This window comes from Hyperoodon ampullatus (assembly GCF_949752795.1).
Source record: "Hyperoodon ampullatus genome assembly, chromosome: 12".
Lineage (NCBI taxonomy): Eukaryota > Metazoa > Chordata > Mammalia > Artiodactyla > Ziphiidae > Hyperoodon > Hyperoodon ampullatus.
The window spans coordinates 1921091-1942394 of NC_136925.1; the positions used below are offsets into that span (position 1 = coordinate 1921091).

At 35.9% G+C, this 21304-nt stretch overlaps 1 protein-coding gene across 3 annotated transcripts in view; it reads left to right on the forward strand.

Moving 5' to 3' along the window:
- Nucleotides 1-986: 986 nt before the first annotated feature.
- Nucleotides 987-21304, forward strand: part of IBTK (inhibitor of Bruton tyrosine kinase) — a gene marked incomplete at both ends in the record, with an annotated part of 87352 nt that continues 67034 nt past the window's right edge. For all 3 annotated transcript variants that reach the window (XM_079716953.1, XM_079716952.1, XM_079716954.1), the window contains 9 exons: nt 987-1307; nt 6057-6153; nt 7276-7400; nt 11194-11304; nt 12651-12821; nt 14836-14953; nt 15039-15219; nt 17220-17343; nt 19256-19433. In XM_079716953.1, coding sequence (XP_079573079.1) covers nt 987-1307; nt 6057-6153; nt 7276-7400; nt 11194-11304; nt 12651-12821; nt 14836-14953; nt 15039-15219; nt 17220-17343; nt 19256-19433 — 1426 coding nt within the window. The remainder of the gene's footprint in view (nt 1308-6056; nt 6154-7275; nt 7401-11193; nt 11305-12650; nt 12822-14835; nt 14954-15038; nt 15220-17219; nt 17344-19255; nt 19434-21304) is intronic.

Below are 21304 nucleotides of genomic sequence, written 5' to 3' on the forward strand. Positions count from 1 at the left end.
CCTGTAGGTGCAGACGGACAGGTTTAGATTTGTGATGTGGGTGAGGCCACTGGGGTGGCCTCCATTTTGGGAGTCCTGCTTAAATGCATTAACTTCATCACTCCACATGTACGTGTCTACTCGTAATGTCTGGGTTCTGAAAGAAAGTGTGAGTGAAGTCAAATAACTTAGACCTACCACGGATGTGAGAGCCCTTTGACCCTTCCAGTTATCTGTATGGTAACATTTGTAGAAGCCGGGCAGACGGGCTGGAGGGTTGCTGCCAGGTGGATCCACTCCCCTTTCTTCCTCAACTTTCTCGGGTGGAGGTGGATGGAGCCACCTTTCAATCAGGCTTGTGGCCGAGCAGAACTAACCTCCCTTATCAAAACTGGGAGAGGAGGTCGAGCTTTTGTCAGTGAAGCTGTAACTTTGCCACACATTCCATAGGGAGAAAATATCACCGGGAAGGAGGAGCGACTATCCTATCAGTGAGAAGTTGGTAGGCTCATTTATTTGCTTGTTTGTTTTTGAAATAGGAATTAGGGGCACTTAAATATGGAGGTAATTGTATTGTAAAATACTTGAGCAAGAGATAGATTGTGTATTTTTTACTTTATCTTTCTCCTTCTCTTATAGGTCACACTTGCAATCATGGATATTTAAAAGGACCCGACAGTGTGGAGGGGGAGTTCCCCTCCTCCTCCCCCGTGGTGCTTGACTCCAGGAATAATTTATAAACTGTGGAAAGGTTTTTTTTTTAATAAAGAACTTGTGTTTGATATAAACTTGATAGGGCTATTTATAATTTTTGGATTTAAGTGCCAAAATAAATTGTACAAATCTATATAGTTTTATACTGCTGCCATGAGGATTTAAATTATAATCCTAAACAGGCCATTTATTCTCTATAAATCTTTCTGAATAGCACCTTTGTGTCCTGGCTTTTTCATTTTTTAAAATTTTCTGACTGATCAGAAGAAGTAAGCTGTATTAAAACAATTAGGATGAATTCTTCCATCCCCGACTGCACATCAAAATGTCGATCCCTGAAGCATGCTTTGGATGTCCTTTCTGTGGTAACAAAGGGGAGTGAAAACCAGATTAAGGCCTTTCTCTCCAGTCATTGTTACAATGCTGCAACTGTCAAGGATGCCTTTGGCAGAAATGCCCTCCACCTTGTTTCCTCCTGTGGAAAGAAAGGAGTGTTAGATTGGCTAATTGAGAAAGGAGTGGATCCATTGGTGAAAGACAAGGAGTCAGGATGGACAGCTTTGCATAGAAGCGTTTTTTATGGACATATTGATTGTGTTTGGTCTCTATTGAAGGTAAGTGTCATTTGTTTATTTAAAACTATTTGGTGTGGCGTGTGTTTTTCTTAATCTTTTTCATATATTCCACTTATTTTCCAAAAGAGATTTGAGTTCTTATCAGTTGTTTGATATCTTTTACTATTATAACTCATCTTTAGAATTCAAATCTCATATATCCTTTTAATTTAAACCTTTTATGATATAAAATTTTAAACATACACCAAAGTTTACAATGTATCATGAACTGTTGGTCAATTTTGTGTTATGTATGTCTCCACTGACTTTCTCCACCCCATGTTATTTTGAAGTAAATCCCATTTTGTCATTTACTCAGTACTATATATCTTTTAGTATTTTTAAGAAATTGTTTCCTTTTGTATAACTATATTATTATCTACTTTAAAAGGACACTGGTTATTGAAATCACGTAGGGACTGTGTTTTGAGTAGTGTGTTTAATTCTTGTTTGGCTAGGATAAAGTTTTTATAGTTCTTTAAAAAAATAATTAGAATCAGGGCTTCCCTGGTGGCACAGTGGTTAAGAATCTGCCTGCCAATGCAGGGGACACGGGTTCGAGCCCTGGTCCAGGAAGATCCCACATGCAGTGGAGCAACTGGGCCCATGCGCCACAGCTACTGAAGCCCGTGCGCCTGGAGCCCACACGCCACAACTACTGAAGCCCATGCACCTAGAGCCCGTGCTCCGCAACAAGAGAAGCCACCACAAGGAGAAGCCAGCGCACCGCAACGAAGAGTAGCCCCCGCTCGCCGCAACTAGAGAAAGCCCGCGTGCTGCAACGAAGACCCAACACAGCCAAAAATAAAATAAATAAAATAAATTTATTAAAAAAAAATCTACCTCTAAAAAAAATAATTAGAATCAGTTTATTTTAAATTTCCCATCAAGTAGATGAAATCTAGGTTTGTTGTACTGTTTAGCCAAATAATATGAAGTGTTTTGATATATACCCCGATGGATGTCATTTCACTAATGAATGCAAATTAAAAACTGTTAGAAGTCATGAGTTTTAAATTGAACAATTAGCTTGTGTATAGGCATTTAGTCATGTTTGTGGAGGACCGGAGAAGAACAAAGCAGTTCCTGTCCTCAAGGCACTTGTGGTCACATTAGGGCATTAGGGTGCTTATCTTCATTGTCTTTATCTTTGGTGTCTGTTTTTTGTTTTTGTTTTAAATTTTATTTATTTGTTGATTGATTGATTGATTGGCTGCGTTGGGTGATGGTTTGTGTGCGGGCTTTCTCTAGTTGCAGTGAGTGGGCGCTACTCTTCGTTGCGGTGCACGGGCTTCTCATTGTGGTGGCTTCTCTTGTTGTGGATCACGGGCTCTAGGTGTGTGGGCTTCAGTAGTTGTGGCTCACAGGCTCTAGAGTGCAGGCTCAGTAGCTGTGGTGCACGGGCCTAGTTCCTCCGTGGCATGTGGGATCTTCCCGGGCCAGGGCTCGAACCCATGTCCCCTGCATTGGCAGGCAGATTCTTAACCACTGTGCCACCAGGGAAGTCCTGGTGTCTGTTTTTGACTTCAGAAAAATTGTTTACATAGTGGTCTTTAGGTGGTAACATTTACTGATCAAAATAATTTTCAGTATGTGTTAATAGCAAAATATCCTTTTTTGGAGCTAAACTATCTAGGTTTACTACTTACTGAGTCCTCTTAGATGAGTTACTAAATCTTGAACCTCAGTTTCATCTATAAAAAGAGGATAATAGTGGCACCTTCCTTATTCCCCCCCCCCCCCCAGGGAGTTTCAGTGAAGAAAAACTTCTCTTAAGTTTATTAATAGTACTGTTAATTCCTCTTATATCTGAAACCTTTGGGTGTCAGTTTAGTTCCCGTATTGTAACCTCTTTTACGGGAAAAGCTGGGTTAGTAAGAGTTAAAGCCTCTGTCAGCTCTACCACTTCTACCCTTTCCCACCAGTTTCTGCTGGAAAATTGGATGACTGCCAATCCTTTCAAGCTTGAGAGTGTCCTTGGATTTTCTGAGGTCCTAGGGGTTGCCAGTCCGGTGTTAGGATTTGGGGCTTCAGTTTGAAGTAGGTTCTGGTCTGAATTTTGGACCTTCCCTCCCTTTGGGTTTCATTTCCCTTTAGAAATCCTCAGTCATCCTCGCCATCTTGGCTAGGAGAAGCCAGGAAATTGTGCCTTGGGCCACCTTGCTCTTGGCTTGACTGTCTTACTATCATCAGAGTCCTTCTGATCCGTGATAGACACTTAACATGGATGCTTCCCACTGATAAAAATGTTCCCACAGAAACCTCTTTTATCCATTTAGTATTCGCATGTTGCTGTAAGCCATCTGCATTTTTTTAGCACAGACTTCTTTCCCCGTTTAACACTCCTTTAATTGGAAGGGCTGCAATGATGGGGGTGTTCATGTCAGTGCCACTTCTGGTGATAGCGCTATAGCATTTAAGGTGTTACGGACTAGCAAGAAGAGACTATACAGAAAAACACATTTTAAATGAATTACATTTGATAAAAACTTTATAGGTATGAAATTTTAAAATTAAGTGCTAAAATTGTACAATAAATAAACACCCATGCTATCAGTTCCTGATTGCCAAAGATGAAAAATCTCAGCAGAAACTTCTTGTCTACCAAAAGCCAGAGTAGAAACAGCATATCTTATGCAGCTTTTCATTACCTTCTTGATTCTGTGACAGGAGGCATGTTTATGTTTGTAGGGTCCTGCTGTGTCTGTTACCTCTATACCATTTTTCTTTAATATTGGTGGTTTACTTATATTACTAACCTGGAAGAACTTGCTTTAATTTTTCCCATTTGTAAATGGAAGAACTTCCTGAATCATAAGATTGTGTGGATTAAGTGATATACTGTTTGTAAGGTATTTGGAATACATTTTTTTTTTTTAGTGCCTAATGTGTATTAGGCAATGATCTAAGTGCTAGGGATATTGTAATAGGAAAAAAAAAAGAATCATTTTCTTGTTTGTTGGTTTGTTTTTTGGTTATACTTAGATGCTATTTAATAAGGTAATGAACTTATCTACTATTCTGGGAATATGTAAAGAGTTGATCTTTTAATAAATGGGATAGACTAGACTACACACTGATGCTACTACCTTTAGAGTTTAAGGTGAGCATATTAGAAAGTGTCAGAGACCTGCATATGTAGGGAGCTGTAAAGGCAAAAAAGGGTTCCTAGTCCTTTATGCAGTTGGGGCTACTTAGGATGATGCAACTGTATATAGTCTTATTAGGGTCCAGTTGGTAAATATATAAAGTTCAGGACAAATTTATAAAACTGATAAAGTAAACTCTCCAGGGATCTAAGTTTCTGGGACCCTATTTGTCAGATTCGTAGCTTGGAACGCTGTGCCCTGGAATCTCCCCTTCTTAGCCTTATGAAGGCCAAGCTCAGGTCTTCCCACACGGGTTTATTATATCTAATTTTGAAAGGAGCAGGTAACATACACTTTTAAATTTATTAAGATCTTAGATCACTTCTGAATTTTGTTTTATTCGTTAGCTCACTAACGAGTATTTTTGTTCATTGACAACCCTTGTGAAATCAAGTGTTATAACCATCTGGAACCATCTTGATTTTAATTTATTAAAATCCATTGTTACGAGGTAAGAGGAGATTCTCTTTCTTAAGTAACCCAAAAAGAGTATTCCAACATGTGGTTAGAGTTTAAAAACTTCATGGTTCATCTCAACCTGTAACTGCCCAGGTAAACTGTGTGTGTAGATGGAGAGGCAGTGATCACTCACACGAGTTAAAATTACTGTTGAATGCCTTATTAAACTATCAGCAAATATTAAAAGTTATTTGTGAAAAGGAGTACGTTTTATGTTTAAAAAACTGTATGTAGTAATAATAAAATGAATTGACCATTGGTCTGTTTCTCCCCTCCTGCAGTTATATTTTAAAAGCAGTAAATACGGTGCTAGGGATAGGGTGTGCTAACTGCCTTAAATAAATGGGACAGAAAACGTTCTGCTTCATGTTTGACTTCTGGAGATATAAAACGACAGATTACTTTAAATTCATTCTTAAAACACACACACACGTGCATTCTCAGGGTTTTTTTTTGATACAATCTAACTATAAGTGGTAAGAGACAATGCTCTGAAAATTTAAGTAGAAAATTTTAAGCGGAAAAATATAAAAATATATATCACACAAGTAGAAATAAAAGAATATAATTGTCTTCATGTCAGTAATAGAATTTAAGGCAAAAAGGTGGAGCATAGGTGATCACATTATATACAGTAAATCCTAAAAAACGTATATATATAAAAAGTAAGAAGTATTGTTTGCCATTGTGTAGAAATCTTTACAGCCCTTAGCTGGATGTGGAGTTTGGCTCTTTAAATACAAAAAAAGAAAGCATGTGTGTGTACACACGCATGTAGACCCAGACCAAAAGTCAGGGCCTTCTCAGTAACTGACCTGCCTTACCATGGAAACTTTCATATCTAGTTCATTTTGATTTTTTTTTCATTTTGATTTTAAATGTTATTTTATTTGTTCACGTTTTCTGGTTCTTCTTCATTTCCCCAAGAATTCGATATTCGATTTCTCTTAGTTTTCTTTTATGTGAGAAATAAATGTGTATGAGCATAGGAGATAATTGTTATTAAATGTTTATTTTTAATGTATTTATGGGTTTGATCATCTGACTTTTTGATAAATAAATTACTGATTATAGGTAAATGATTAAAAATAAATACATATATATCTGTATATACACACACATATTTTTTCCTTTTTTTTAGCATGGTGTTAGTCTGTATATTCAAGATAAAGAAGGCTTGTCAGCTTTGGATCTTGTAATGAAGGATAGACCAGCTCATGTAGTATTCAGAAATACCGGTAAGAAAATTCCACAAATATATTCCATTAAGGTACAGCTTAGAAAATTTTAATGAAATTTTATTGTTATAGAAAGACCTGAGAAAATTTGTGTGGATATCTGCAAAGAACTTTTACACTGGTATATGTTGGTTGATAACTTTGGTTTTCTTTCAGAGCACTTTGGTTTATTTTACATTTTTCAGATTCAGTGTTCATTTCTGTGTATAAGAGTAAAAACACAGCCTAAAAAGGGAAGGCAGCTAGAATTGTAACTACTGTAAAGCCATTGATGTGCATTCAGAAAGTAACAGCATTTGAGGTAGAGGGGGAAAGGAAGTGATTCTTCTACCCACATGTTCCTTCTTATTGCACTATCCAATTTTTTTGCCTTGTGAGCTTTGGTAATGGAGATTGACTGAAAAGGAGAAGAGATTTTAATGGGGGCACTAGTTAATTTGCATTTTAACTAGTGAGCAAGCTAAGTAAGGACATGTTCTTCATTTTTATTTCTATCTTGGACACTATATTGCAAGTTACAGTTACAGTTCCATTCAACAACTTTATAAGCCTTCCAAAATAAAAATGAAGATTTATATCATAATTAGCTGTGATTAAGTTTTATCCCAGTTTAATGGATATTGGCCCAATCTCTAGTGTGATTTTGCATCTATCAAGAGCAAACTATTGGAAGATGATGTTTCTCTAGAAATAGGAACTAATATCATGTTTGCTTCATTTAGAACCTTTATATATTAAATGTTTTAATAACATTTTACATTTAAATAATTATATGTATTATTTTCATGGAAACTAGGTGGATATGGCAGGTGATATTTTAATAATTTGGCAGTTAAACTTTAACTTCTAAAGAAACAAGGGTAAAGTGTTAGATTGCTTACATTGGGACAGGCCTGTGCTGAATTGGATTTTCTGATTTCTGTTCTTAGAGTTACATAGTAAATTATTAGATTCATAATTTAAAAGAGAAGGTTGGTAATATCTTTCTAAATATGGTAATTAAATTAGTTTTTGTGAAGAATCATGTTTGAGGTAAACTGATTAGTGGAGTATGTCTATAAATAAACTACACTGATACTTGTTTAAAATGTAAAAGAGTATAAAAACTAATTTTCATTTTAGATCCTACAGATGTCTACACTTGGGGAGATAATACAAATTTCACCCTGGGTCATGGAAGCCAGAATAGCAAACATCATCCCGAGTTGGTGGATCTGTTCTCTAGGAGTGGGGTTTATATCAAGCAGGTATATTGAAATACAATCTGAGTACTTTTAGAGATTAAAAAGAACTTTTGTATTTGATAGCTTATGTTTTCATTTGGATTATGTTAACTTTGGTGAAGGTGCAGTAACATATTTGAATGAAGAAATTGATCAACAGAACTTTACTAATTCTTTTTAGATTTTGTTAATCTTAATCATGTTTAGACTATGTAAAATATCATAAAACTATGAGATGTTTGTGTAAGGCATGTTAGAAGTTAGAAGGCATTATACAGATATTAATTTTAAAAAGGTAGAGGTTGTGTTGATTTTCTAGCTTTTCTTTCTACTTAATTAGAGTTCTTCAAATTGTTTCTCAAGTGAATTTGTTGTTGATACTCAAATGAAGTTTGTTATTAGTTTTAGGTAAGTGAACCTGAGTTCTTAAATATAAGTAATTGTAAAATTTTAATTGATAATTGTAAAGGTTTGGTCTTTGGCCTTAAATCATTATTCTGGATGATTCCACGTCAGTGGATTTTGCTACTGTTGGCATACTCATCTTTCTCTGTAACTCTCTTTGTGTGTGTGTGTGTGTGTGTAATTTATATCTCTAGCCTCAGCCTTTCTTCCTCTTGAGTTTCATTTCAGTTGTACTCCGGACATTCTTTCCAAGTTAAATTTAACTGTCTGAAGTGCTAATTTTGCCACTCCGAAACATTCTCTACTTAATTTTTAAAGCTACAAATCTCAATTTCTGAATCCTGAAGATTACACCTCAGAATATGTCTTTTGAGTTCATCTCTGCGTGATTTTTTTTTCCTGATGTAATAGTTAATGTCTTTCCCCTTTTATTCCCCCAAATATTTGGATTATATATTATATGGCCACCATATTTAGGGTTCTGTAGAAAACTGTTTTTCACATCAAAAGTCATTAATTAATGTATCACAATTAGCAGTTTTAAAAAAATGAAATAGAAGAGTTAAACTCAAGAGAATATTAACAATTGAGAGGCCAGGAACAGGAGCCCACATGGGAATGAAGAGTGACCAGAGAAGTAGAGTGGTGTCCTGAAAGCTAGGATGCTGACTGGCCATCTCCATAGACCTCGAGGGAACTTGGGATGGACCAGAGTCATAAGCCTGGGGTCAGAGTCTCTAGTGAGGGTGAGCAAAGCTGTTAGAGCAGGGCTGGCTGCTCTTCCTCACCTAGTTCAGAGCCTTAGGTAGATGTCGCCAATCATCTACCTAAGCATACTCTTGCTCTCCCTCCGTCCCTCCCTCCCTCCCTCCGTCTCTCTCTCTCTCTCTCTCTCTCTCTCTCTCTCTCTCTCTCTCTCTCTCGTCTCTTCTCTCTTCTCTCCTTTCTCTGTTTTTTTTTTTTTTTGCGGTACGCGGGCCTCTCACTGCTGTGGCCTCTCCCGCTACGGAGCACAGGCTCCGGACGCGCAGGCTCAGCGGCCATGGCTCACGGGCCCAGCCGCTCCACGGCATGTGGGATCTTCCCGGACCGGGGCACGAACCCGTGTCCCCTGCATCGGCAGGCGGACTCTCAACCACTGCGCCACCAGGGAAGCCCTCCTTTCTCTGTTTTAAACTGAACTTGAACAGGTCCTCAGAATTCACCCATCAACAGCCACTAATGATTGGTCAGAGTTGAGGCACTTAGAAAGATACCTGTTTTCCTTTTCTGACTTAGTACATGATATAGTCAGATTTCATGAGGTGAGATTTTTCCGGAGCAGAGATTTTTACACAAAAGTGAAGGAATAATGGTGGCATTAGGAAACGGGTTGATTGTACCTTCTGATCCTAAGATACATGTGCTGTAGAAGAATGGAGCATATTCCACTTTGTAGGGTTAAGGATGAAACAGTATACCCAAAGAGAAAACTACATTTCAGTTAAGGCAAGGATGTGAGAGTATTTTGTGAAGAAATTAAGGATGTAAGGAATATTTTTTTTTAACTACGAAAAGGAGGATTGAAACACAAGCACTGTGGATAGGTTTGAGAGGAAGGAAAGCAGTGTAAATTTCAGTAAGAAAAATGGAAGCAAGTTAATGGGAATATTTACTGAGCACCTGTTACATTGAGAGCCCTATTACTCACTGAAAAAGGGCTGATTCTGTAGTATAGTACCAGATGAATTAACTGCCATGAGACAGAGATGATGATTGTTAGCATAATATATTCCTCAGAATTAAGATGAAAATCCATGTCAGTTACCTCCTTAAAAAATTCAGAGGTTTTAAAGTTGGAGGTCTTACACTCTGGTATTGGTTGTTTTCTAGAAGTCAGACATTATAGAATGGCGTTCTAATATTGAATATAGAATTGAACAAAATGTATTACTTCTGGTTTCATGAAATAATTTTTCCCTTACAGATTGTAACTTTGTATTACACATTTAAATACAATTTTGGGTTTTATTTTTAGACTTTTCAGGTATTTGTGGTACAGCTAAATAAGATAGTGATTTTTGCATTATCATAGGCACATGTTTTACAGAACTCGCCAAGTGGTTTAGGGATATGTGTAAACAGAGCTTGCAATTCAGCTTGTAACTTTTTTTTTTTTTGGCTGCTTTGGGTCTCCGTTGCTGCGCACGGGCTTTCTCTAGTTACTGTGAACAGGGGCTACTCTTCACTGTGGTGCTTGGGCTGCTTATTGCGGTGGCTTCTCTTGTTGCAGAGCACAGGCTCTAGGCGTGCGGGCTTTAGTAGTTGTGGCGTGCAGGCTCAGTAGTTGTGGTGCACGGGCTTAGTTGCTCTGTGGCATGTGGGATCTTCCTGGACCAGAGCTTGAACCCGTGTCCCCTGCATTGGCAGGCGGATTCTTAACCACTGCACCACCAGGGAAGTCCATGATTTTATTTTTCCAAAGGATGCTGACTTTCTGGAAAATAATTCTAGGATTTTTTATTTCTTAATCCTTTTTTTAATATCCTAAGTTAGAAATATTTATGGGTGGCATAAGAGATGTAAATGCAGGTTATTTTTTTAAATAAAACAGGATATTTAGATAGTATTAAGGTAAAATAAGTATACTGATGCATTGAAAAATAACAAAGTGTGGCCTGCAGGTTACGTATGTAAGTGCATGCATATTTAAAACTGCTGTTGGTTTCCTATTATTGCCTTCTGCTGATGCAGTTCAACCCTTTTAGTAACCTTGTTTTCTGGTAAGAATGTATGAAAATGGAACTGTTTGTCAGAGGGCAAGGAGGGTTCTGGGAAGGAAGTGGGGAAAAGAGAAAAGCTTGAAAACTAGTGTAAAATTATTTAAAGCCATGTAATTATATTAAAGATATATTAGACAAAATCAGAGGTATAAAAAGCACGTACTGTTTACCCCCCACTCCCTGTTTTTAAGGTGATGTTGAAAAAATACTCTTAAGGCATTTTCACTATTTTCTTTAGTAATAATCACTATTTGGTAATCTTTATGCTTCATATTTTACTCTGTTCAATTCTTGCTGTTTGAGATTTTATGAAATTGGAAAACAACTGACTACTTTTTGTAGTTGAATACTTAAGATTTGCATTTTCCTTTGTTTAGTCTCTTGTGGGTAACACATGCTTAATTCCTTCTAAACTTTTCTTCCCCTAATGTCAGTGTTTTTAGACATAGTTTTAAAAGAGACCACCATATATTATAAATTTTTATTACGGAAAACTTTAAACATGTACAAAGTAGAGAGGACAGTATAATGAATCCTAATGTACCCATTATCTAGCTTAAACAATTAGTAATATTCTGTTACTTCTTTTTTATAAAATAAAGGATGTTTTATTCACAGAAGTTTAATAATGTTCTCTTGTTTTCCTGTAGGTGGTGCTTTGTAAATTTCACTCGGTGTTTCTGTCTCAGAAAGGGCAAGTTTATACCTGTGGTCATGGTCCTGGAGGACGATTAGGCCATGGAGATGAACAGACATGCTTGGTAATTGAAATGTCATTATACAGTTTAGGTAACTTTGGTAAAATTGTATAAACTGGAACTTCAGTTAACTAAAAAATTTTTTAACCAACTATAAGGAGAAAATAATATACTGACTGATAAGAGAGTTTACAAGATCAGTTACTTTCCTGGTATATTGTGTTCAAAATAAGGATTTAGATATGATGCAAAATTCTAAAGCATCAAAGAAAAATTATATTGTATAGCAAACATTGAGTCAGGAGAGTACATAAGTAAGCTTTAAAATATTTCCATAGTTGAAATTTAAAAAATCAGACTAATTGTAAAACTCTTTTCCTGTAGTCCAGGGTCCAAGTTTTTATTCATTTTTAACTTCTCATTAAGATATTTGTGGTCTGAAAATTGGGCCAATATTTTCATTGTATAATCACAAAATTGACTCTTATGCTACTGAAACAGTGCTAATTGGAAGAAACCTAATAATGATTACATTCAGGAAAGTTATTTCCTCACTAGGTTATTTTTAAGGTAAGTTTTTTTTGAGGGGACTGCTGGCATCTTCATCAGTTAAGAGGTCTTTAAAAATGAGAGAGAGCTATGGTGGTCTCTTCCATTTTTCGAGGGTATATTATGTTCTAGGCATTGTTCATGCTTTCTATGCAATATCATTACCTTGATTTAAGCCTAACAACAGCCCTGTGAGGTTATAGGCCTTATTATCCTCATTTTATATACAATGACAATAATAATAGCACTCATTTATCAGTTGTTTACTCTGAGCCAGAGAGTGTTGTGTTTTGTACTTACTAACTCATTTACTCCTCATGCTGATTTTTTATCATCCAAAATACTATTATTATTTTGTGTTCAGATGAAGAAAATGAGAGAAGATAAGAGGTTTGTTTGAGATCAAATAGCTGGTAAATGACTGAATTAAGATTTGAACCCAGAACATATGACTTTAAAGGAATATAGTATCGTATGTTTGGTTATGCATTGAAGGGCTGCATTGATTCCTGTATACTTATTTATTTCTTCACTACACCAATGAATACTTTGGCTGAAGAGCTCCCTTTATTCAAACCAGATGCATTTGCACTTGGTGTATGATAAATGATAAGTGCTCAAAAATCATTTATTGAATCAAATTGTTTTATTGAAATGTCTTACTGGGATTTTGTATTTTACTTATAAAGCAATGTCCATTAAACTTATCTCCCCCTTGCTGAATTGTACAGTTTGCCTATGATAGATACAGCTGTATAGCAGTCGTATCACTTGGGATGTGGTATCATAAGATTCTGTTTGTATTTTGTACTTTATATAAATGGTTAATGTAATATACTAAAGTTACTTTTATTCTGTAGGTCCCTAGGCTTGTGGAAGGACTGAGTGGTCATAATTGTTCCCAAGTGGCAGCTGCTAAGGATCATACTGTTGTATTAACTGAAGATGGATGTGTTTATACGTTTGGTCTAAATATTTTTCATCAATTAGGAATCATTCCTCCACCTTCCAGTTGTAATGTACCCAGACAGGTAAACTTCTCTTTTTATTTTTTATTATTTTTAAATTTAATTTATTTATTTATTTTTGCGGTACACAGGCCTCTCACTGTTGTGGCCTCTCCCGTTGTGGAGCACAGGCTCCGGACGTGCAGGCTCAGCGGCCATGGCTCACGGGCCCAGCCGCTCCACAGAAATCCCGGAAATCTGGGATCTTCCCAGACTGGGGCACGAACCTGTGTCCCTTGCATCGGCAGGCGGACTCTCAACCACTCTCAACCACTGCACCACCAGGGAAGCCCAAACTTCTCTTTTTTAAATAATAAGGTGACCATTGGTATAAAACCTATATGGACAAAAAAATGGAAGGCATTGACAGAGCAACTTACTTCACTTGTATTCAACAATATGTTTCTTCAGTGGTATATATTTTATTTTTCACAGGAGAAATTAAGCATAGTAATGTACAGATTAACATTTGTTTGGAGTGAGAAAGAAAGCACTTGGGAAATTAGGCAGCAAACTGCCTTAGATTCAACTTGTAAGTGTTCATAAGCATCGGGGAATCCAGATATTTTGGGTTTGAAACTTAAAATAATTTTGAGGCCCTCCTTAAGAAAAAAACAGAAATTTTATAAGTAAAAAATGGGCCATGTAAACGAGGCATCCAGAAACTTAAGCTTATTGGCTTCATGGTAGATCTGTCTCTGCGCAGAAATCATACCTGGCAAGTTTATGTGAGGGAGCATAGGTCTAAAAGCAACTGTTTTTGTTCTGTTTTCCCTTTCCCGTTTGTACAACCACCACCAGAGGGTGGCCTTTCCTCAACTTCAGGGACCTAGTACGCAGGACAGGACTGGTGCTTTAAATTAATATGTTACTAGAATCATCACATATAGCAAATGTGTTTTCAACTCGTAAGATTTTGCATTTTGGGTGTTAGACTTCACTGGTTTAATCCTCTGGATTTAAAATGATTATTAGATATACATTTTTAGTAATAAGCTTTAAAATCCAATGCTTTTCCATCCTGGATGGCTAATGAATCAACAGGAATTACTCCAAAATAATAGAGATAGTTTGTGGTACTTCTTAGGCCCATTTTCCCCAACCAACTGTGGAATTTGTAGATATTTAATCATTTTGCAGACTTCTTTAGAAATGGTAGATTTTACTCCCATTTTTATTCTCATTGTGTGGTTACCGTGGAGCTCTGGGTTGATATGGACATAGCCAGTATTCTTAAGTGGGGACAGTTTTGTACCCCCAGGAGCCATTTGGCAATGTCTAGAAACATTTTTAGTTGTCACAGCTGGGTGTAGGGGTGGGAGTAGTGCTACCGACACCTAGTGGGCAGAGTCCGGGGATGCTGCTAAAGCTCCTACGATGCACAACACAGTCCCCACAACAAAGTATGATCTGGTTCAAACTGTCAGTAGTGTCACTGTTGAGATACTCTGGATATGTCAAATTTAAAAGTATCATAGTTTTGGGCTTCCCTGGTGGCGCAGTGGTTGAGAGTCCGCCTGCCGATGCAGGGGACACGGGTTCGAGCCCTGGTCCGGGAAGATCCCACATGCCGGTGGAGCGGCTGGGCCTGTGAACCATGGCCGCTGAGCCTGCGCGTCCGGAGCCTGTGCTCCGCAACGGGAGAGGCCACAACAGTGAGAGGCCCGCATACCGCAAAAAAAAAAAAAAAAAAAAAATGTATCATAGTTTTTAATAAGAATGAAAATGCCTGTTTTGCATATTGCTTGTTAACAAAAGTTGAATGATTTGGTTTTTATACTGTGTCAGTTTTTTTTTCTTTACATGTTTAAACTGCTGACTTAAGGTGGCTGCATCAAGATGTCTTATATTCTGAGAAGAGTTGGGGTGTCAGTATTAGTGCTGAGATATATTAGTGATGAATGCCATTAGCACTCCAGGCGGGTACTGGCAGCAAATAACGCTATATATTTGCTACCCTGGTCTACTGGATCTTGTGCAAAATTCTGTTAGTTCATAGGTACATAATAAACTGAAGTCTTATTTGTCTTTTGAATAGATGCAAGCAAAATATCTGAAAGGGAGGACAATCACTGGAGTAGCAGCAGGCAGGTTTCATACAGTGCTGTGGACTAGAGAAGCTGTTTACACTATGGGACTAAATGGTGGACAGCTGGGTAAGAAATCCATGATGACAGTATCTGAAAAATAAATTGTATTCTTAAAACGGATATTTTGTGATTTGTTTGTGTAATTTTTTAGGTTATTTACTAGATCCCAATGGAGAAAAGTGCGTAACTGCTCCTCGTCAAGTCTCTGCCCTTCATCATAAGGACATCACTGTGTCTCTGGTTGCTGCTAGTGATGGGGCAACTGTCTGTGTTACCACAAAGGGAGATATTTACTTACTTGCAGACTATCAGTGCAAGAAGATGGCTTCTAAGTATGTGTATTTTTGTGAAAGAAGCATACTTTAATAACAATTCAGCTCTTCCAGCAAATATCTGAGTATCAGCTTTATGCATTCTCTGAAATGTCAAATGGAGAAAATCGAACGGTGGGAAAGTCAGGAGTTTTTGCCTTGGATAATCTTAGTCTTTTGGCAGACATCCAGTAAATATATATAAAAGTTCTTTGTAGGTTGTTGAACAGTATTTCTGAATTATGATAACATATGGTTAAATATGACCTATAAGTTTCCCTTTTTTTATGCTTCAGGTGCACAGAACTAGATGAATCATAATTCTTGGTTTGTGACACTATCATCATTGGTTCACGTGTAGCCTTTTATATATTATACACTTACTTATTTTAAAAAAATAATCATATTCTGTGGACCCTCTACTCAGTCCTTGTATTTATACCTAAGTGGTATATTTTATTATCTTTGTGTCTGTATAGCCAGTTGTTATCTGTTTTAGTAACATGCAGTAAACAAGCAGTTGGCTGTCTAATCAAAAAGTCAGTTAAAGCAGGGAATTATAACACTAAGATGGGCCTACCAACTGGAGTTCTCTGTATTTTGTGCATAAACCATACTTACAATACTTATAATGTGTTACCTGTTACTTCATTTTGAATGATTTAAGGAGCAAGTGCTTAAAAACAAATGTGAAGTAAGGTAAGGGCAGAATCCTATATTTTTTATACATTTTCAGTATTTTATATAGTTGGTTAATCCATATCTGATTTGACAGCCGTTTTTTGCTTGTCATATTTATTGCGTCGTTTTAAAGTATTCAGCTTTTATAGAAAGTGTTCTTTTCAGACTAATATTTCATTGGTTTACATAATATTTCATTATAACTGTAGTAATAAATACAAGTAGAGAAATAGATCTTTGAGCAGATACAATAGCTTAGTTAGTAGAAGCAGGAGTGTGTAGGAATTCTAGAGAGTAGCTATCCAACTTTTAAAGTAATCAGGGATTTGAATTGAAATGCAACAGAATGTGCTTTTGCTAATGTCAATGAGATGGTAACTTCGTGAACAGATACCAACTATGAGGTTAGCTCAACTATGGATGTTACCAGCTATGGATGTCAACCATCAATATATACAACTTATCTTCTGTGTGTAACAACTGGAAGGTTATCAATTGTAGGTCATATTTCAGTTATAAAAACATGAAAATGTGAACATACATGTTTCTTAGAACTGACTATGTAGGTTTCTTTCTGAGCATGAGATGATTTGTGGAATGTTAGGTTTTCTTTTTACTTTACATTTATAAAATTTGCCCTGATAACATTAAATTACATAAATATAAGTTACATCCAAGTTTTCACTTAAGAAAATTCTTTTGTTACAGCTGGTTACAACATAGTAATTTTGAGAAGAAAAACATTAAACAAAAAAGAAAGAAAAACATTTTAAAACGTGGGTAAAATATCTGAAAGGGAGGATAATTGTTGGAGTAGTAGCAGGCAGGTTTCACACAATACTATAGGCACATCACGTGTGTAGATGTAATGAAATGTATAATGAATTGGCTAGTGGATGAGTTATTAAATTAGCAATACTAATGATTTTTATGGTAGGTGTATCTATTTAAAGTTGTCCATATTTGAAATTAAGGATTTCTGTTTTGATTTGAGGCTTAAATTTTTTCTGTTAAAATGCAGATATATTTAGGAGCTTTTAGCCTTATCAGTTATTTAATCTAGAGAGAATGTGTGTACATGAGCAAGTGAGGTTTTAGATATTTAATGTGTGTATCTGGGTAGGTAGAGACTTTTGGGGAGGGAAGGACTTGCCATAGAAAGAAATGGTCATTGTGTAGGGGAAACTCATAAAAGGAGGAACTAAGGATACCAGAGGTCAAATCATCTTACTCCACCTTTCACAGTAATCACCCTAAATTAGTGTTTGAAGAGTAATTTCTTTAAAATTGATTGTATGTTTTAGAGAATATGTTAATCTAGAATGTTTTTTTTCACCCAGACAACTAAATGTGAAAAAGGTTCTTGTTTCTGGGGGGCATATGGAATACAAAGTTGATCCTGAACATTTGAAAGAAAATGGGGGTGAAAAAATTTGCATTCTTGCAATGGATGGAGCTGGAAGGGTGAGTATATATTTATACAAAAGCATAGTAATCTTGTTCTTAGTTGATAGCTGTAGGAGACCTGATAATGTAAAACTGTATTGCTATGATAGTGATGATTCCTGTTGACTTTTGTTTCCCTACTTGTTTTTGATGTCCAGTACTAATTATTGAGAGTTGGGAGCTGGTATTTCAAAGAAAGTATGATGACATTTAACTGATGTTGCATAGTACTGCCTTGTTAAACTGTAGTTCAAAGTTTCATTTATTGTGCTTAAAATGGAAGTAAGGGGTTTTGATAGCTTATTTGATATATACATTGAGTACTGAAAAAATGGTATTGAATTGCATAGATATGAGATATATAACTATTCTTAAAAAAAGTAAAAAGCTAAGCTGGCAATATTAAAAATACGTAATTGGAAATTTTCTCTCAAATTTGGTTTTAAACAAATGTACACATAATATATATGCAGAGATCATAACTATCATATAGAAAATGTAATGTATTTCAAGATCACTATATAAAGAATTTCTGGGACTTCCCTGGTGGTCCAGGGGTTAAGACTCCACACTCCCAATGCAGGGGGCACGGGTTCAATCCCTGGTCGGGAAACTAAGATTCCGCATGCTGCATGGTGCAGCCAAAAAAAAAAAAAAAAGACTCTCTTACCTCTTTTCATTTAAGTAAATAGAGTTCTAATTTTTTATTCCTCTGATAAAATTGTCAATTAAAAAATATGTATTATACATTAGAAACACTGAAAAAATTTTACACTGTGACTGGAAAAACACAGATTGCTTTCTGCTTTTTGTTTATAAAATAAAAACATGCAAGTTTTCTGAGGTTTTATAAAGTGCTATAAAATTTGACATTTTAGAAATTGAAGAATTAATTGTAAAGCTCCACCTGCTGGTACATTACAGGCATAAATCTACTGTGGTTGATCATTTTATTTGAGGGAACTATATTTAAGAATTAGAGATCTAATTTGTACTAAAAGCAGGAAGCAGAGGCATGGAATTGCATTTAACAAGTTGAATATAAAAACATTTGACTTTCGGATTTATTTCATTTACATTAATACGGATCTAGCTTGTTTATACACGTGGATATTTACTTCCTGTAAAATTAATTACTTTCCTGTAAAAATGACAACCAAGGTCTGATGGAATCAGTTAATCAATATAGTCTACTTTTTGTGTACATAACTTTTGAGTGACCTTGGCAGATACCATTCTGTGCTTTAGGTTTCTTAATTATGAGGGGATTGAGCTTTTAAAGATCAGCAGTATTAATTGCTCAAATGAAATCATACTTGGAATACCAATCTGTGAAGCAGATAAAAGGGTTGCTGCTCTGGATAGAGCTGGATTGGGAAGCCCAGCACCCTGTCTCTCATCGTTCTCCATCCCTGAGCAGCAGCCCCTGAGCCATTTCTCAGGAGCACTAAGGTTTGCAGAACCACGTGGAAGCCATTGAATTCTATGATTTTTTTGTCTCTAAGACTTTGTTTTACCTGAGTTATGCAGACATCTCTTTTTTTTCCCTCTTGAGAGTAAAGTTTGGATTTTCATAGGGTGGTTTACATTCTTGTAAATACTACACCAAGTCTGACATTCCAAGTTTCAGCATTAAGATTTTTGTTTTTCTTTCCATTGTATCTGTTTGCCCCAAACAAGTAACAGTGAAAATTACTTCTTAAGAGGAGTGTCTTTAAAGCATTTTTAAGGCTTCACATTAGCTTGATGTATTTTCTGAAAGACACACCATCTTGACTTTTATAGTGTTTATCTTTTACTATGAAAGAATGAACATTGAAACATACTAATCAGAGCTTTTATTTTTAGAGATAATATCTCTTGATTTCTTTTTTTGGTTGTTCAGATGCTATATTGCTTTCTATTCCACTGTAATTTGGTTTTACCTTAGGTATTTTGCTGGAGATCAGTCAACAGTTCTCTGAAGCAGTGTCGATGGGCCTATCCACGCCAAGTCTTCATTTCTGATATTGCTTTAAGTAGAAATCAAATTCTTTTTGTCACAAGAGATGGAGAGGGTTTTAGAGGGAAATGGTTTGAAGAAAAAAGAAAGAATTCTGAAAAGAAAGGTTAGTTCATATATGTGAATGGCATACCTTTAGCTAACGTTTAATTTTATAAGTATTTATCATTAGGTTTAACTGACAAGTGTTACTAGGTTTTACCCCTATATCTCTTCTTTTGATTTTGGTTGTGTGTATGCAGGTAAACAAAGGGAATTCAATCCACTTAAAATCCGGAGTTTTCAACCTTTTAGTATGCCCTGAGGTCATGGTACATTCCCATCAGTAACAGGGGCACATTAGTCTCTAGCCTTGGCTCTAGGGGCAGGGATATATAAAGTTAAAAAAAAAAAAACTTCCCAGATGGATTTGAACCATCTTCCAAGCTACTTTTTTTTTCACTCCCCAAACTGAGAATTGAGTGGCTTATGCTATGGGTTTTTTTTTGTTTTGTTTTTTTACATGTTTGAATATATAAAATTAAACTTTTATAAAGTATCTTAGGACTTAGAGGAAAATAACAGGAAGAATAAGGTTTTTATGTTCATTGAGAATTTTAAAAAGTACAGCTTGTTTTATTAAACAATTGCTGAATAATTAGAGATAAGTTTTATTCATTCCTTGATGAATATAAAGGAGAGCTTTAATTAAGATGCTACCATTGAAAATAGAAGTCATTCATTAATTATATAGTTCATTCTTAATTATCTGATTATAAATTTACAAACTTGTGGGTTATTTAACATTGGTTTTTAACTTAGGTTAGCAGCTTTTTTCTTTCATCTGTAATTAGTAATCTGTTGATTTTTTTTTCCTTCCAGAAAAATTTGAATTCATTTACCTCTTTACATCTCATTGCTCCCACCCTAGCCCAAGTCATCACATGATTGAATGCAAAAAATAAGTTTTTTTATTTCCACTCTTGCTTCTTTTTATCTATTCTCTTACCAGAGTGAGCTTTTAAGCTCTGATCCTAATATTCCTGTGTTTAAAAACTCTGATGGTTTCCTCACTTCCTGAACATGGCCTACAAGGCTCCTACTCTGACCCTTGTCTGCATCTCTGAACTCCTCTTGGATTCTCTCCCTCTCACTTACCACTCTTCAGACACACTGACCTTCAGGTATTCAGTCTTGTCCAGCTATGATTAGTCCCAAGGGCTTTCCTGATTTTTCACATCTCAGCTTAATTTTTACTTCTTCAGAGATGTTTTCACTGATTGCTTAATCTAAACTTAGTAACCCTGTTTTACTTTTAATACTCTCTTTGTATTTTCATCATGCAACTTATTTTTATGTATTTATCTTTGTGATTAATTTTTCTAATGCTGGTCTCCTATCAGATTATAAGATGGCAAGGACCATGATATAAGGTCTCTATATCCTTATAGAGGAATCAAAGTTTCCTCTGTATTACTTAGCATTCAGCATATTTCCGGACACATAATAGTCCCTCATTAAGTCATCTGTTGAATAAATAAATCAGTTATTATATGCTAAAAGATATATAAAGAACATTTATAATTACTCAGGAAGTTATAAACATATCCTTCAAAATTACAGAGCCACAAAGGAATGATTTTTGGATAGTTTATTGAGTTGTCATATTTTATTTCTTTATAGATTACACAAGTCTGTAAACATTTAAGGTATACTTACTATGTGCCGGATATAGGGCTAGGTTTTAATGATACAAAAATATATGACAGGCCCCTGTTCTCAGCCTACGAGTTTGTAGGGGCAATAGACATGTATATAAATATTTGCAGTTCATGGAGACAAATACTAGTGTGCACGTAATAAGTTTTTTGAGAGCATAGAAATTAGGATAACTGAGTGTCAGGGGAAGATTAGTAAAGCCCTGTGAGGCTGAAATAGAGTGAATTTTTGAGAGAGTAACTAGAATACACGTTCGACTTGTAAGTGTTGCAAGTTCTC